This window comes from Electrona antarctica (genome assembly GCF_951216825.1).
Source record: "Electrona antarctica genome assembly, chromosome: 1".
Lineage (NCBI taxonomy): Eukaryota > Metazoa > Chordata > Actinopteri > Myctophiformes > Myctophidae > Electrona > Electrona antarctica.
Genome location: NC_136806.1, coordinates 12,678,269 through 12,693,528, shown reverse-complemented (window position 1 = coordinate 12,693,528; position 15,260 = coordinate 12,678,269). Strand labels below are relative to the sequence as shown.

Below are 15,260 nucleotides of genomic sequence, written 5' to 3'. Positions count from 1 at the left end.
ATTTGTTTCCCATTTTATTGTAATAAGTGTTCTGTATTTAGTTGGTCCATGGGGACCTGGTAATTGATTACCAGCATCATATTCCTGAGCCAGATGTGTCAACCATCTGAACTCTGTACCATGAGCAGGGTAAACATCAACTGGTTCACAAAGGTCAATCATATAAACCATTGATTAAAACTATGCAAAAACAAATATATATAAAACTGTAACATCTTTTACATATTGTATTTGAACATAATGAAAAAAAATCACTTTGTGGTGGCTATATCACAGACATTACATAATGTTAATGTATGGTTAATATTTATAAGCTTCATACTGGCAGTCTAAAGTAAAAAAAAAGGGGAAAAAAAGAAAAAGAAAAAATATAAAAAAGTACAGTCCTTTTCTACTGAGGCTCACTTTCAGCATACTTTCTCATGGAAAAAAAGGTTTGTCATTTCAACATGGACAATATATATAATAAAAAACTAAGTTTTGGAATGTATTAAATTACTGAAAGAGCTGACATATTATATTATTAGTGTGGCATTTTATCTAGAGTTTATTTATGTTGATCATATTGCTGAATATGTATGTGAGCCATTGGGACAAAAGTACCACTTTATTAACATCTTTCACAGGTACAGATTTTAGAACTTTAAAGGCCAACACACACCGCCTGTGAACGCCACGCGTCAAAACAGCCGCCTCCGTTATTTTCAATGAACCTATCCCACACCGGCGGCGTCAGACGCACGCTGGCGCGCGTTCACACCTCGCCTGACGCTCCGATACGCCGCTGTTTTTTTTTCCAGGCGTTGCCGCGCGGCCTCCATCCGGGAATCCGTGGGCGTGGCTGGCCAGCCGCGCGGTAGCGCACCGCGTCCTGTGGGTGTTGCTGTGCGGCTATGACACGCGGCAATACTGTGCCGCGTCGCTGCGCACCCGCTTCACAGACGGTGTGTGTTGGGCTTTAGACAATGAAACTATCCCAACCAACACTGTGTCCTTTGAAAAGTATTATTTACACAAACAACTATACATCAAGTGTGGCTGTGCTAAAGAATGCTTTAGCATAGCCTAATGGAATGACTACATTCTCTATATTTCCTTCAGTCCAAATATTGTGTCAGAGCAACACTGGAAGCAGATTTGTGCACTTTCTGTCTTTGCACTGTACTGAAGCAAAAAGTGTCTTGTGGAACTGCAGAGAAACAAAGACCCGCTCTAGTCTCAGTGATGCTGTAGGCCACGCTGCGATGAGTGCTTTATCAGAGTCCTCTACTAGATCTAGAGCTGCTCCAGAAGTCCTTCATTATTCTACTATTTGTTCCTCTTCGACTTCTCTCCCAGAGGCCAGTTGTGCAATGATGAATGCTATAATACTGGTACTTTCACTACAGAGAGAGAGAGAGAGAGAGAGAGAGAGATACATTATTTACAACTGCATGCAGGTCATACAGAATAAAGATAATTTACATAATCAGATATGGGTATATAGACAAATTCGTGCTGCCCGCAGCTGCATGCAATCAATGCTGCGGTGTCACATTGAGGTCAGCTTGACGCCGCAGCATTGATTGCATACAGCTGGCCTACAGGGCAGCAGCCCTCAGTGTCTGTGGATCCGTCTATAGGCGGCTTTATCCGGGAAGATGAAGCCAGAGCATATTATCAGTCAGTAAGTACAATGAAGACGCCAATATACTGTAAAGATGAAGCTTCCCAGTAGAAAGGGTACTAACAGTCAGAGGGTCGTTCACAGATGAAACCGATACGGTCAGTGCAGAAGAAGTCGTTCCAGTTGGCCTCGTGAATGAGACCGGCACAGTCCTCTCCCTCCTCATGGCCGTGGGCCCAGTTGTCCGGCTGGCCTGGCTTCCATTTGCTAAAACAGTAGAAGAAGAGTTAGAAGAATGGTGCTTTTCAACCCATTTTCATATCTTATCAAGGCCATGGACCACTATTTGATGAGATTAAGCCATGCAGACCCAAAACAAAACAAATAATATGTACACATGTCCATGCTGTACCATAGGAGAGATAACAGGAAAATGTTGATCAATTGTGTAGACTTCTTATAATTGGTCAAAAACAACAATTTAGAGAGTGTAAAATGAAACCAAATAATTTTTAATTTTACACTCTCTCAAGAGTTAAAGATCTATAAGGGTCAATTTGGTTACCAACTCTCCATCATTTATCTGGGGGCCGCCTGGAACCCCCTCAAGGACCACTGGTGGTCCTCGGACCACTGGTTGAAAACCACAGAGTTAGAACATTGTCTTTAGAAATGGCTTGATTGGCCTGGGCCATGGCTCAGTGGTCCAGGCACCTTGTGTGTGTTCCGCGGGTTCGACTCCCGATCCCGACGGCCTTTACTGCATGTCTTCCCCCCATCTTTCTCCCCATTTCCTGTCAGCCTACTGTCTGTCCCTCCATAAAAAAATATAAAATAAAGGCGAAAGCCACAAAAAAAACAACAAGAAATGGCTTGATTGATGGTGATTAATTAGTTGACTGATTGGATGAGCGATGGATTTAATCACTGCTATGGTAATCAGCCATAGGGATGTTTTAGGTTTAGACAGTCTGATTAACTCACGTAAAGATGGGCAACGTTCCATCAACCCACTTCCACACATCCTCTTCCTCCCTGTCGTTCAGGCCCAGCCAGAAGTAACCCTTTCCTTGAATTTGTTTTTTTACCCATTGCTGAGGAAGGAGGAACATTATATGATGGAAATTAATTTGCAATATTTTCAAATAACAACAACAACAATAATAACTAGAAATGCACTCTGTCGAGGTGCCAACTTGCGCCTTGCACACAGGTAGGACATAAATGGCCTACTTGTGCGCAAGCATAGCGCGCAAGAACTGCTACTAATGTCTGTTATTGACCTTATACCAACCTTAGTTGAAACGTACCGTAGTTACGTCCACTGGCCAATAAGGGACCACCATATACCCCGACATACATGCATGCATATCCAGCCGATCACCAGACGTACCTTAGTTACGTCATCAAGAATGGAGGTCCCTTATTGGCCGGTGGACGTAACACCGACATACATACAGTACATACTTATTGGCCGGTGGACAACACCGACATACATACGCAGCCGATCGCAGTACGTGTGCGCTCTGCTTGCGCAAGTAATAACAATATAATAATAATAATAATAATAATAATAATAATAATAATAATAATAATAATAATAATAATAATAATAATAATAATAATAATAATAGTAGTAGTAGTAGTATCATTACCATCATCATCATTAGTAAACAAGCTAAACAAACTAGTGTTGTAAAGAAATGAAAGTCATCATCGCTGGTCCACTTGAATTTACCTGTTCGCCATTGTTGTTGATAATGAGCATAGAGGACGTCTGGTTGGTACAAAACTCAGAGACCTCATCGTAATTGAGTCTCTGTGCACCTGAGGAGAAGTAGTAGCAGCTGTCTTCAAATCCTCTCCACTGAGGTGGACAACCTATAGAAATGAATTAACAGTGTTATACAATATAGTAAGATAGTAAGCAAAATAATGAATATGCTTTTTTCCCCTCCATCCTAGTACCACAAGGAAAACAATTCCAAAATAATCTGAGATTGAATGATCCATCCACATTCATGTCCATGCCGTACTGTACAGTGTACAGTATCTATTCTAAAATAGAGTCACTCTCTAATCGTTTAGTCCTTTGCTGATACAATCCTACCCATCCCCTTTGGAGGATGGCTAATGGCTGAAGATGTTTCTATCCTTTATCCTGTTTAGGTCATACATTTATTTATACATGTATACTGTATATGTATTCTGTTTGACAGCTCAGTGGCCTTGTGGTTAGAGTATCTGCCCTGTCTACCCTGAGACTGGGAGGTTGGGGTTCAATCCCTGGCTAAGTCATACCAAAGACTATAACAATGGTACCCAGTGCCTTCCTGCTTGGCACTCGGCATCAAACGTTGGGGGGTAAGACCCTGTAACATCCTAGCATCATGTCATCCCGCTAAAGAGCAGGTGACAGGCTCCTGACCTACAGTGTGGGCCTCATATGGCTCGGCAACTGTTGGTTAACAAGGATTTAACTGCTAGTATACTGTAAATATCATATTTGTCTTTCATTTACAGTTGGGTCTAGTTCACACACGCACACATACACTTTACCCATACGTAGTAACTTTACTCACCAGGCACTGGGGTAGTAGCAACAGGCGGCTGGACCTGTCGAGACACAGAGGCTTGTGGTTCTTGTGGTTGTTTGGGGATTTGTGGAGGCTTGGGGCGTTGGGGAGGCTGAGCAGCCTGAGGGGGCTGAGTAGACTTGGGAGGCTGAGGTGACTGAGGTGGCTGGGGAGGCAGGGGTAGCTGATGAGACTGGGGAGGCTCAGGGATTTGGGGAGGCTGAGGGATTTGGGGAGGCTCAGGGATTTGGGGAGGCTGAGGGATTTGGGGAGGCTGAGGAATTTGGGGAGGTTGAGGGATTTGGGGAGGTTGAGGAATTTGGGGAGGTTGAGGAATTTGGGGAGGTTGAGGGATTTGGGGAGGTTGAGGGATTTGGGGAGGCTGAGGGAGTTGGGGAGGCAGAGGGGGTTGGGGAGGCACCGCAGGGAGCCCTGGCAGTCCCGGGGGACCAGGAGGACCAATGGGTCCAACAGGGCCACGAGGTCCGTCCACCCCTGGTGCGCCGGCTGCTCCTCTGGGCCCCTGGGCCCCCTGTGGTCCCTGTGGCCCGGGTTGTCCATCCCTTCCAATGAGCCCTGGAGCGCCAGGCTCACCTTTGTCGCCGGGAATCCCAGGTCGGCCTCCCGATCCTCTGGATCCTTTAGGACCAGGGCCACCCCTGGCCCCAGGCGCTCCCTTAAGACCTGCCCCCCCGGTCAGCCCTGCAGCACCCTTCTCTCCTCTAGATCCTGGTACTCCCGGAACGCCTTTGTCTCCCCGGTCACCCTTCAGCCCCTGCTGGCCGACTGACCCCTGTTGTCCCTTGTCCCCTCTGGTGCCCTTCGGACCAGGTGGACCTGGAACACATAACGTTCAAACGTATCAACCACTGATGTGCTAAAATGTCATTGCGTTATTAGCACAAATAGCCTAGCTGAAACCACTGTGAACACAGACTTCTCATGGTTGTGGTTTGGTAACGATTGAAATTCAGGTCATTAATGACTAGGTTGACTCAAGCCCTTAAGTTGGACACTGCCCCTTAAGATGTACCACTATAAAGGTGGTCTGGTTAGTGGTTAGACACTGTGAAGTGAATCTAGACATTCAAATATTCAGTGAAATGAACACTGAGGATTTTACTGTGTGAGCTTCAAACTCTAGAATGTGCTTAGTTTAACAGTGTAAATCAACCGATTACTTAATCAGAGGTGGAAAGAGTAACGGCAACAGAAAATCCTGCTCAAGTAGAAGAAATGTCACTTGACTTAAATATTACTCAAGTAGATGTGAGATTAGTTGAGTTGAAAACTACTCAAGTAAAAACAAAGAAATACAAATAAAACGACTATTCTGAGTAACATTGACTATGGTTACCGTGAAAGAGCCAGTGGGGCATCGCGGCCGGAACCATTTCAATAGAACGTGATCTACTAAACCAATCCCTCTGCAGTGATGCTTTGCACAGTAGAGAGTGGGACCATCTTTCTCAATGATTGCCATACAATGGAAAATATTGCGTACTGTACTAGCAACTGTACTGTAGGTTCTGTAATCCTTGCCCTTACAAAAGGAGTAATACTTCAACAAAAATCAAAGTAAGAATGACTGATTTTAGTAACAAGAGTACACCTGTACATTCTTTACTCTTACCTTGCAGGATGGTGAAGTTGGTTATTAGCTGTGAGTGCGAGCTGTCTACCAGCTTCATCTCCTCCATGACCACAGACAGGCTGCTGACCTCTTTGTCCAGGCGAGCTGTCAGCTCGTCCTGTTGGGAGCGCAGCTCACTGCTGTCTGACCTGGCTTCAGCCACGCTGTTGTTCAGCTCCACGATCAGCTCGGTGTGCTGTATCACCGTCTCCGCGCAGGACCTCAGGCCGTTGAGGTCCGAGCTGATGGCACCCAGGAGCTGCGTGGCAAAGCTCACATTTCCGGTCACGCGGTCCATGTCTCCCTCGTGCCTGTCCAGTCGTGTTTCCAGCTCGTCGAACCTGGCTGATGTGGCGTTGTCGTGGTCTCGCTGGCGGTCCATCAGTTCGTGCATGCTCTGGTCATGTCCTTCGGTGACAGTTGAGGTGTTTTGGATCTGGATGGCCAGCACACTGAGCTGAGATCCCATGTCGTCGAGGGAGTCGCCATTGGACTTGGCCAGTACTGTGTTGTTGGCTGACAGCACTTGGAGGTTCTGGACCTTCTCCTTTAACCAGTCTGCATCAGCGCGGTTCTGCCTGGAAGTCTGCTGCAGACCTTGGTAATCGTTCTTCAGTTTCTGCACGGCCTGGCCCGTGTCCTCCACTGTCCTTTGCAGGGTGCTGAGGATGTTGCGCTGCTGGGCCTGGGAGATGTTCAGAGCGTTGATGCCGACCTGCGCCTGACCTTGCTCCTTGGCCTGGCCCTGAAGATCCGACTGGAGTCGCACCGTATCCGTTTTGAGGTCGTCTATGACATTACTGTACGAGGCCAGTGTCCGGTTGACCCCGCGCAGCGAGGCGGCGTTGCCATCCAGGACACTCTGAAGGGAAACGTGTCCAGTCTGCACATCTTCCCCGGTCACCTGAAGGTCTTCCAGCATGGCCCGGTTGCTGGTAGCTCTCACGGCAATGTCTTTGAGTTGGTCCTGTAGTGTCTGCAGGTCTGACTTGAACGTCTGGAACTCACTGGTAGCATTGTCTGACTTCTCCCCAGCCTGATCGTCTGGGAGGATGACGGCACATAGAACAATACATACACGTTTGTTAGCCATACAAAAGAACATGCGATGATTTAGTCCCCACAATTTGTCCACCCATCCTAATTGTAGCACTGGGCGCTATATAGAGCGCTGGACAATCTGGTCTCTATAGAGTCATATAAGGCACTACTCGAGGAGGCAACACATATCGACAGTGTTTCAGTGTTTTTTATAGCCCCAATATTATGATCTCTCAATGGTCTTCCCTGATTATCCATTTTGGGCAGGAACCGTACCCCTTTTGGTGTTTTAAGCATGATGTTATACTTTAGCTATTGAAAAATAGCAGATCTGCAAGAGTGCCGCGCTACGAGCTTGTAGGTCTGCTATTTTTTTTAAATCGTGAAAATGTGGTGCATATATTCAATATATATGCACCACATTGAATGAATATATATTCACGTTTTTAACTCAAATCTTTGCTTCTGGGGGGTCCCTGGAACTACATATTTTCAGATGGGGGTCGGTGGCCAATTACATATAGTTTTGGGGGTCCTTGACATGAAAATGTTTGAGAAAGACTGACATAGAAACATAGGGTTTTTGTGAAAACGGTCAGGATTTAGAAGACATTTGTAGAATCGTCCTAAATGTGTTAAATAAAGGTCAATAAATAGCAGTGGGCGTGGTTTTCTGGCCCCACTGAAAACTCTCCAATGCATTTTTTCCCATAGAGCAGTGGTTTTCAACCAGTGGTCCGGGGACCACCAGTGGTCCTTGAGGGGGTTCCAGGTGGTCCCCAGCTAAATGATGGAGAGTTGGTGACCAAATGGGCTCTTATAGATCTTTAACTCTTGAGAGCGTAAAATGAAACCAAATGGACCCGCTCTCAAGAGTTAGAAGAATTATTATTTTGATTGACGTTTGCCTGTTATCTCTCCCAATGGTACCACGTAGATACAGCGTGCAAATGTGGACAAAATCGTATCCAATGACATCAAAATATTCTTTAGTTTGGGGTCTGAGAGGTGGACCGTGACTCAAATGCCGGATAAATAATGGGCCTTGCTATGAAAAGGGTTGAAAACCACTGCCATTACAAAGATATTTATATGAATTATTAATAAGTCTAGAGTCAAGGCATCCAGGATCCTGGTGAATTATGACCATAAAACCTTTGATTATGTGGGGGGGGGGGGGGGGGGGGGGGATAATAAAATAATAATAATAATTATAGACCTATGATACACTACATTGAATAAATAGCCTTTGTTTAGCGTTTTTCATTTTCATTTTTTCACCGAATCAATGGTTTTATGGTCATGACTCACCAGGATCCTGGATGGCTGGATTCTAGGCTTAAAACAATTGATATAAATCTCTATGGAGAAAATGACCCAGCAAGCCAAATGTCGTCATGATAACGTTATGATGACGTCCTCCGGTGACGTTCAGGACTAGGCCAGATCACAACCCATATGGGGATGATATTTTAGTCATTTCCAGGACGTCTTCACCAGTTGAAGTAACACAGCTTATTCTGGGCCAGGTCTGACCAGTTATGATATGACCTAAGTTGATCTGGCCTCGATTGGACACTCTCTGATTCATCCAGAGACATCCGTCTTAGTGGGCAGAATTTATGTTGGTTGAAATCAGGTGATATTCTGGGGCCAGATCCGACTAGTCGTGGTTTGACTCGATCTGGCCACAATGGAGACGTCACTAATTAATCCAGGTCCCGACCGTGCTCGCTGGGGAATGGCCGATTTTTCAGTGGGTCCAGAAAACCACAGCCACTGCTATGCTCTATTCATACAGCCCCTGGGGAGCAGTTAGGACTAGGAGACACTTTGACATGGCCGAGGGTGACCCGAGGATCTATTCATACAGCTCTTGGGGAGCAGTTAGGACTAGGAGACACTTTGACATGGCCGAGGGTGACCCGAGGATCTATTCATACAGCTCCTGGGGAGCAGTTAGGACTAGGAGACACTTTGACATGGCCGAGGGTGACCCGAGGATCTATTCATACAGCTCCTGGGGAGCAGTTAGGACTAGGAGACACTTTGACATGGCCGAGGGTGACCCGAGGATCTATTCATACAGCTCCTGGGGAGCAGTTAGGACTAGGAGACACTTTGACATGGCCGAGGGTGACCCGAGGATCTTCAGATTCCCCGACTAGGAGACACTTTGACATGGCCGAGGGTGACCCGAGGATCTTCAGATTCCCAGACGGCATTCAGCAATGGCCGCCCCATGCACAGCACACTTACAATTCAAAAATAGTTGACCAGCAACCACAAATAAAAACTATGATTAGAACTAAACAACTAACAACAAAAATATAACTTACCTAGTTTCTTTAGACCTGTCTCCACCTCATTTATCTTGCCTCTGTAGTTCTGCATGCCCTCCGTAACATTGTCCATCCTCTGAACCACTAAGAAAGATTAGGGGGAAAGGGTCAGAGCAGAGGTGTCTGTTGGTAAACTATGAACAAATGCATGTAATGTAAAATAAATCATGTCCAGAGAAGATTTGACTATGGAATATACATTGTTGATGAATGATAGTTTCAGCATAGCATTCCTTTCACATGTCAGGTGCTAAGGGCACGGATGTAAGCTCACTGTTAAAACACTAAGACACTAACAGGAAATGCATTTCCTTTGGAATGTGGCCTGTTATTGACCATATGAGTTTCAGTGGGGGTTCTCTACTCCATACTGCAGAGCATGTTATTATGGTGTTTACTGCACAGTGCACTATCCTGTTCCTCTGTGTGTCTGCTACATATGTTTGCTTGTCTATTAGTATATTTATCTGTACCTGGTTTATGGAAAACATAATTAAACATAAATGAGAAAAAGAGGTTGCGCATCAGCAATGGTTTTCAGTGGAGTGCCAAACCCAAATCCAGTATACATCAAAAAATAGGAATTTAAATCCAAAACTTAAACAAACGGCGGACAAAGTACTCACGTTTCCATTTCTTTATTGGCACACACCAAAAAGGAATGCTTACGTGTTTCTGCTATGCAGCCTTCGGCTGTTTGTTTAATTTTTGGATGTGGTACCTTTTTGGAATTTTTTAAATTCCTATTTTTGTATAATTAAACATAATGAGTGGAATCAGTGATGTGGGTTGCAGGGCATGTATTGTATTGACTCGCCAAGCTACAATAGGTTAAACATATAATATAGCAGCCGTCCAAATTGTTTTCAACAAATCTTTCCTTTGAGCCATATCCAATACCCACAACTCAGTCTCACACAGACTGATGGGATGGAATCTTATAGCAGCAAGAAGAGGACATCTGGCGATTTTGAACAGTGAACACTGGAGGGCGCTGGTGTTCATTCTGCAAAACCAAGGTCCAAAGAATAATACCAGATCATCCTTTCCTAAGCTGCTTGTAATACTGTAACTGTGTCACTTCCAGCAGCATTCAGCTAAATTCACTTACTCAACAAACAACGCATACATCAAGCAATAGGTATTTGTGAGTCACACAAAACCTTAGCCAAACAAGCTCAAATCCCTTTTTTTCCCCACTCCTTGCAACTGCATCGAGTGATTCCGACTCCTCTTCAAAGTTTATATTGTCCTATATCTGCATGGGGCTGAAAAAAAAGAGAAACACTGACTGGAAAACATGGACAGCCCTTGCTGTTATCATTCCAGATGCAGCAAAAACAATAATATGCTATCGGGAAAAAACAAAAAACACAGGGGTCTGTTTCAAAAGGCTGTGTTAGTCTACAGCGGGACACTGCACATGGGAGGTCAACTGGTGTACACTCTCCTCTGGATGCCCTCACTCCTTCCTTCATAATATACACGTACCCTCTGCTCCTCTCACATACTATTATCTCTCTTCATCTCCTTCACCCTCCATCACTCACAAGAATCTCCCCTCCTCTTGACATCCATGTAACATTCTTTCTCCCATTTTTTCCCTCTTACCATCAACCCCTCACTCTTACTCCCACCTCCTACCACCACCACCCCCTCATGTGCACCCCGCACACAGTTGCACACATACCGGTAATAAGCTTTCCTTTAGCATACAGTTGAATGAGCTCTGATTCTACAGCATAATTGGAGAGTGATTAAGCATTCTGTCTGTGACAAATGGAGGGGCACAGCAGGAAAAACAAAAGAAGACAGCAGTGAGTGACCACGGGGGAAGTGGGACCTCGTGCCAACGCTGTCAAACAGCTGGATGAGCTGTGAAAGTTGTGGTCTAGTGTGTGTTGATAGCGAGGCGCGGTGCATACGGCATACTCTACTGTGAGTGATTTGAAAGACAGGCACGGAGCCCAGTCTGTGGTGATTTAATGCAAACACAGACTATTTTGGACACTTGCGGCCATTTGTGAGTCAACCTGTGGTTCATGAGACAACAAATTGCTACCAAGCCATAAAATCTCCTCTTGAGGTTGTTAAGCAAGGGTGGTCGCTGCATGGTCATCTGGGAGACATTAGACTCAAACCATCAAAATCACATGGGCTCCACGCTAGCCAAGAGCATCATGTGCTCGACAGTTGCCCCAAAGTCCGAACCCACAACAATGCCAACGATATTGACATGGCTGACACAACATGACTTGTTAAGTATTTGGGATGAGTTTCATGTCTTCACGCTTATACTTGTGGCCATAACATGGAACATGGTTCCTCTCATTGCAGCGTAATTTATTATGATCTGTTTAGAGATGTTTAAGCTGGGCTGATGCTGAGAATACATTCCACGGTGATGGCCACGCATGATAGCATTTGGAAGGGCTTCCTGTTTCAGTGGAACGCTGCAGCCATGTGTCAAACAACTTGAATTAAGACTGATCAGAAACAGTATAAATGTTGCAACAAGGATAATGTTGTATAAGAAATGTGTTGTCGGGTCTCCTCTGGAGATGGTTAATCTTTTGAAAAATGTCAACTCTTCCCAGAGTAAACAAGGTATTCTGTCAACTAGGAAGTCTAGTGTTCAAGTGGTAGAACTCAAGAGATGCCGGAATTCTCCTCACTTGGCTGGGTTTAGCGTCTATTCTCTTGCCAGTAACAAGGCTAACATCAGACTCCCTCTGAGGGAGAGGGGACAGGCATGGCCTTGGGGCATGCCATTCAGAAGGCCCTTAGGAACTAATTAATGGCATGCTTCCAATATGCATTATGTGATGCTCGACTATTTTGCACTTGCCAAAGCATTAATTGTAGACAGGGGCGCAGATAGCATTTTATAACTGGGGGGGGACATATTTGGGGGCTATCTGCGTGTGCAAAGCGCGCGCGAAAAACTTCTTGAGAAGGGGGGATATCCCCCCCACTTTTGTGCATAATTATGCAGATTTTCCGCGGTTTTTTTACAGATTTCACGGGCAAAACACTGCCAACACAGCAAAACGCATGCAGCCACGGTACAAGGCATTTTTTGGGGGGGGGGGATAATCCCCCCTCCTCATGAAACGGAGGGGGTCGAATCCCCCCGTCCCCCCCCCCCTATCTGCGCGACTGATTGTACACTTAAAGACACAACTTCAAAAGTTTTGTTTTTACCTTAATATGAGTCGATGCACAGTAAATCACCAACATTAGCAGCAGGATAAATTAATGTAGTTTATTCTTCTACTCATTAATTCACAAACATTGCATTGCAGTATCAATTTGCCCAGAAATATGTCCTCTAAAAGGTTTTTATTTTTTATTTTCATCACATGTATCAATATAATGACAGTGTTATGATGTGCTATCTTCAGTTTTCATGTAATGGAGTTGTGTGTATTCCATAAATATAACCAAAATGTTTTTCTCTGCACATATTAAGGTCTAATTACATCACATGGCGACTCACAAGCAGAAATCACGCACGTACATCTCATCCACACCCTAATGTAGTTTTCAACATTGACATCCGTAGACATCTTGATAAGCTTGCAAGCTTTAGTCATGAATAAGCTGAACCAGGTGAGGTATTTTCTTCACTGAGTCCCGAACTCAATCTGGCAAGCATGTGTTTGGGGATCCAATCGACAACATATTTTATGATTGATTAAACAATCATTTACAGAAACATGCCATTATTAGACGGTATGCGCGTGACATCATCATCATCATACATAGAAGTTGTGCAGGAATGCCCACTGAGTGGCAATAACTGCTTTCTGGCCTTGACAGCCCATCCATCCAAACAAGTTCTATCTGATTGCATTATACAATGTTAAACTACGTTAAACTCACTTTGCCACTCATTTTATGCATGCGCATACTCTGTATACACAGCAGCTCTACACTGTAAATAACAGCACTGGGATAGCTGAGTTGTTAGGTCATTGGATGTTCACTGGAAGTTCAGACAGATGTGTTGACCGTAGGGAATAGGGACCGTCTGAAATGAGAATTAGGTTGTAGTAGTAGTAGTGCATTACTACCTCACTACGGTATAGGGAAGAGGTGTTTTGTGTTAGCCATTGATCACGGAAGTTCAAATTGCAGCATCTCTTGCGCCAAAGTCCTCCTCAGCAATAGAAATCCCATCCACATGCCCACTTGCTTGCTGTGAATTCACTGGACCTGGTCCATTCATTGACACATTAAGCCGATGGGCCTCAGTCGGACAAAATAATCTTGTTCCTATAGCCTTTGCTCATCTCCAAGGAGAATAGCCTGGTAACGATTAACCACCCAATGCAGAGCGAGAGTGTGTCTATATGGGCAAGACTTCGTATATACTTCCCCCGGAAACTCTCTTTTTCGACCAATCACAACACGGGAGTGTACAGATGTGTGACTCCCTTGGGTGGTACTGAATTCCGCCAAATAGCAATACTTCTGTTTAGACACTCAACAGGCTAGATTTCGTCTGGCGTAGTCGGACATTACACCGACTTATTATTAATAAGGAGCTGGCAGACTCAAGTCTGTTGCATGTCAGGTCATAATTGAGTCATTTGTGCTCACATACAGCGCCGCAGCTGCCGCTGTATAATGTCTAGATAACTTCTGCACGTGTGAAAGCAGAGTTTGAACACAGCTGTTTCAGGCTGCTCTCTTGAACAAAGACATCCTTGAATCCTTCATGCTGCTTTGATGGTCTACTTTTTAAACCAGGTGGAATATACAATGTGTACAATCAGATTAAGCTTAAAACCAGTCGTCTTAATGCTATTCTGTACTTTGATTTTCTACCACTGTAGGGGTTAATCGAATGAATGCAAGAGCCTTAGCCACTAGGCCTGTTTTCTTTCAGGTCACAAATTATTGGAATGTTTAAGCATGTGTGCCTTGCAAAAATGTGATGAAAAGCACATTAAAATATGTGGCTGTTGCAGTAATTGGTGACTTAAATCTGAGCGTACCTTTGTATCCAAGGACAGCTACTGCTATGGTGAGGAGGGCACATAGCACGTAGAGCAGTGCGATTGCAGCCCTCAAGGCCCAGTCATTTTTACACTTTGTACATTCTGTCCCCTCCTGGATTCCTGCAACACAAGAGCACAGTAGCACAAATTAATACCCTCACAGGAGTTAAGCATAGTGCTCTGGAGGTCACATTACTGTACGCTGAAGTGAGACTGCAGTGTTAAGAAGCAATACTGACTCAAACAATCCTTTGTGTTAATCTAATCCATTTAGACCGGAGGCCAATTCTTTAAAAAAAAAAAGGCTTCTAAAACCTAACCTAAGGTTTCTGAATAAAATAAAACTTAAAATTCTTATTCAAAAAACGACATGCATAGCAATAACTAATGAGACACAGAGGTAGCATCCGGATTCAAAGGTAAAACAACGTATAGGTTGCATCAGGTCTAAATGAACTGCATGAGACAGTGTGCACTCTTATGCAGGTCCATTTTCTTCCATTTTCCACACTCCGTCAGTTAAATTACCGTGTATAATATACAGCCTAAGAAGCGTTTACGAAAAAGAAGCCAAATGTTTTCATTAAAAAATCTCATATTCTTCTTTTCTGTCTAGTGCGGCATCGAGAGGGACAAACTGTGCTTCTCTTTAGCCAAGTGTCAATTGGAAACATTTGTCCTCATGAATAGTCAAAAGACGTCCTATTAAAGAGAGAACACATGTGTTGGCCATACGACAGTGGAGCCAAAAACCAAACAAAATGGCACCATTCTCATTCTGTGTCACTGCTCATTGGCAGCCAACCTGAAACTACCTCAGCTGTGAACTCATTGGGTTGTCCACGTCACTGGTTCCCAAACACTGGGTCGGGACCCATCTGTGGGTCGCGGACACATTTGTATGGGTCCTTTTATTTTATTTTGTTTCCTACATTTTGTTTCAAAACATTTTCAAAAATCATTCTCAATTTATTTTTTTTATTTTTTTTCTAAGTCATATCATGAATAAAGAAAATAAAAATCTAAGACATTCCATCATAGAAAACAAATGTTTAA

At 44.3% G+C, this 15,260-nt stretch overlaps 1 protein-coding gene across 3 annotated transcripts in view; it reads right to left on the bottom strand.

Moving 5' to 3' along the window:
- Nucleotides 1–15,260, bottom strand: part of LOC306932691 (collectin-12-like) — a 56,263-nt gene continuing 41,003 nt past the window's right edge. For all 3 annotated transcript variants that reach the window (XM_079514586.1, XM_079514585.1, XM_079514584.1), the window contains 8 exons: nucleotides 14,202–14,324; nucleotides 9,196–9,282; nucleotides 5,816–6,859; nucleotides 4,189–5,019; nucleotides 3,345–3,487; nucleotides 2,591–2,700; nucleotides 1,731–1,873; nucleotides 1–1,382 (listed from right to left, as the gene is read on the bottom strand). In XM_079514586.1, the coding sequence (XP_079370712.1) occupies nucleotides 1,363–1,382; nucleotides 1,731–1,873; nucleotides 2,591–2,700; nucleotides 3,345–3,487; nucleotides 4,189–5,019; nucleotides 5,816–6,859; nucleotides 9,196–9,271 (2,367 nt within the window). In that variant the 5' untranslated portion in view covers nucleotides 9,272–9,282; nucleotides 14,202–14,324 and the 3' untranslated portion in view covers nucleotides 1–1,362. The remainder of the gene's footprint in view (nucleotides 1,383–1,730; nucleotides 1,874–2,590; nucleotides 2,701–3,344; nucleotides 3,488–4,188; nucleotides 5,020–5,815; nucleotides 6,860–9,195; nucleotides 9,283–14,201; nucleotides 14,325–15,260) is intronic.